This window comes from Atta colombica, unplaced genomic scaffold (genome assembly GCF_001594045.1).
Source record: "Atta colombica isolate Treedump-2 unplaced genomic scaffold, Acol1.0 scaffold47, whole genome shotgun sequence".
Classification (NCBI taxonomy): Eukaryota; Metazoa; Arthropoda; class Insecta; order Hymenoptera; family Formicidae; genus Atta; species Atta colombica.
Genome location: NW_017259536.1, coordinates 1,422,103 through 1,424,428, shown reverse-complemented (window position 1 = coordinate 1,424,428; position 2,326 = coordinate 1,422,103). Strand labels below are relative to the sequence as shown.

Sequence of the window (2,326 nt, the reverse complement as noted above, 5' to 3'; positions counted from 1 at the left end):
AGAAAATGTATACTATTTTACAATTGCATTTTGATTAATTATACAAATAATTATACAAATAATAAATTTTGTATAATATATGAAATAATGTTGAATAACAATTAGATAGCTTATTAAATATTATTTAATATTACTTATCTATTAAATTAGATTTAATATCTATGAAAATAATTAATGGCGTGACACAAGATTGCTATGAAAAAATCAGTACCCTTCGTCATATAAAATATCAATTATAGATGCATTCAAATTTTCTCTTGATAATTCCATAATATTTAAACATTTTGCAACTCCTAAAGATACCATTTTTTTAATTTGAGTATACTGATCAGCTAGAATTGGTAATCCTAAGAGTGGTACTGCATAATAAACAGCTTCTTCCGTGCTTTGAAGACCACCTTGATATATGAATAATTTAATGTTTGGATGAGCTGTAAAACAAAAAGTAAAATTTGCTAATGAAAAAATACATAAACATATAGTTTTATTAGTCTGAATGAATTATCACACTACATAGATTTACCGAGAATGCTCTGTTGAGGAAACCATTTAGCAATGTAGATATTGTCTGGTTTATTTGGTAATTCGCTGTCGTATTTCAATAGAATTTTATATGGCAAACTTGCAAATACATCTTGAAATATGCTTTGCACATGCTTCGATAATGATGAGATTTGGACATTTGTGCCTAAACTCATATAGATAAATCCATTCGGTGCATCTGTTATAAATTCTTTCAAATTCTAAAATATAATAATCATTTTATTTATACGTTGTATTCGAGAAGAAAATATATATAGAAATGGAAACCGAATTTTAATTATAAAACAAATAAAAAATGTTATTTGTCAAGCAATAAAGTTTCAATAATATATGGTTTAAATGCAATGATTACTTCTGGTAAAGCCGCGAGTTTTTTTGAAATATGAAAATTTCCAAATGACAAAACATTTGATGTTTGCGGTCTAACAAATGAAAGAATTTCTTGTTGATTTTGGAAAACAAAACTTATGTTTCTTTCCATATCACTTATGTCCGGTATATTTTTTCCAAGATATTTTTCTGCTATGGCTTGCTGCTCAGGGTAAAAATGATTTAATGTACAATATATGTGATACCATAAACGAATAAAATTCTTAATTCTTTGCCACAATGACAGATTAAAATCAATAATAGTATCTTGCATTTCCCAAGTCGAAGGATGTGATGGCAGAACAGGTGCACCGAATAGGTAATGGTTATTATTATACAATCCAGTTGATGTTACACCTGTAAATAAATATTATAGATATATAATGTATAATACAATAAATTTTTTGAATAATTAATTTAAACAAAGTTTGGATTTAGACAATTAAAAATTAAGGTAATATTATAATATCATTAAAAAGGTGTGCATATATTGGAGAAGTAATTAAGCTAACAATTTGTTTATATAATACAATTATTTTTTCAGAGTATACAGAGTATACATGATGTAAGAAGAATACAAACTAAATTCAATATTAAATCAAATGGATAACGATACACTATATTTTTCTAATTAATTTTACGAACATAAACTTATTGTATAGACTATTAGTTACGGAGTTTATGTACATCGAGAGAAATGTTTCATATGAATAACCGAAGTTTTGTTACTGACGGAAAAACTGTTGGTATTTGTGACTTTGTTGGTTATCACACCAATATTAATTCATTGATTTATTAAATAAACTAATAATTTAATGAAATAAAACTGTTTTATAATGTATAATATTTACATATTTATATAATATTTACATATTTTTTGGTTAAAAATGGAATACTTGTTATCGGAATTATGATATTATCAGATAAAATAATTACATAAAAATAATATAGTCTCTCTCACTTTCTACAGAGTGAAATTATGTTAGACGTTTTTGAACTTTCCTTTATAAAGATATACATTTAGATCGTTTGATTATTAATTACTCTGAAAAAAATGATTGTTGCTATGATGTTGCTATGATCAGTCAAGATATGACGAGTAATGAAACTGATTTCTATGCGTTTCATTTTATGCGTACGATGCATCATTTTATTCTTGCTCTAATTTATCGAATATTACAAAAATTGATAAAACTGTAGAAAAGGAGAGCATTACTTCTGTAAAACTAGCACCTCATTTTTTTTTTAAATTAACTTTTTGTGACAGGACAGAATATACATATATTGCATTCTTCAACATCTAAAGATTTTAAAACAGCTTTAAATATAAAATCTGACTATGAATACGGACATATTATCGCTTCATACAGATGGACTCTCTGTATATAATATATAATGTATATAATATATATAT

General features: G+C 25.2%; 1 protein-coding gene across 1 annotated transcript in view; it reads right to left on the bottom strand.

Moving 5' to 3' along the window:
* LOC108691495 (UDP-glucuronosyltransferase 2B17-like) overlaps positions 1 to 2,326 on the bottom strand; it is a gene marked incomplete at its 3' end in the record, with an annotated part of 9,212 nt that overhangs the window by 354 nt on the left and 6,532 nt on the right. Inside the window, 3 exon segments of the mRNA XM_018199257.1 lie at positions 180 to 431; positions 524 to 743; positions 896 to 1,269. Coding sequence (XP_018054746.1) covers positions 180 to 431; positions 524 to 743; positions 896 to 1,269 — 846 coding nt within the window.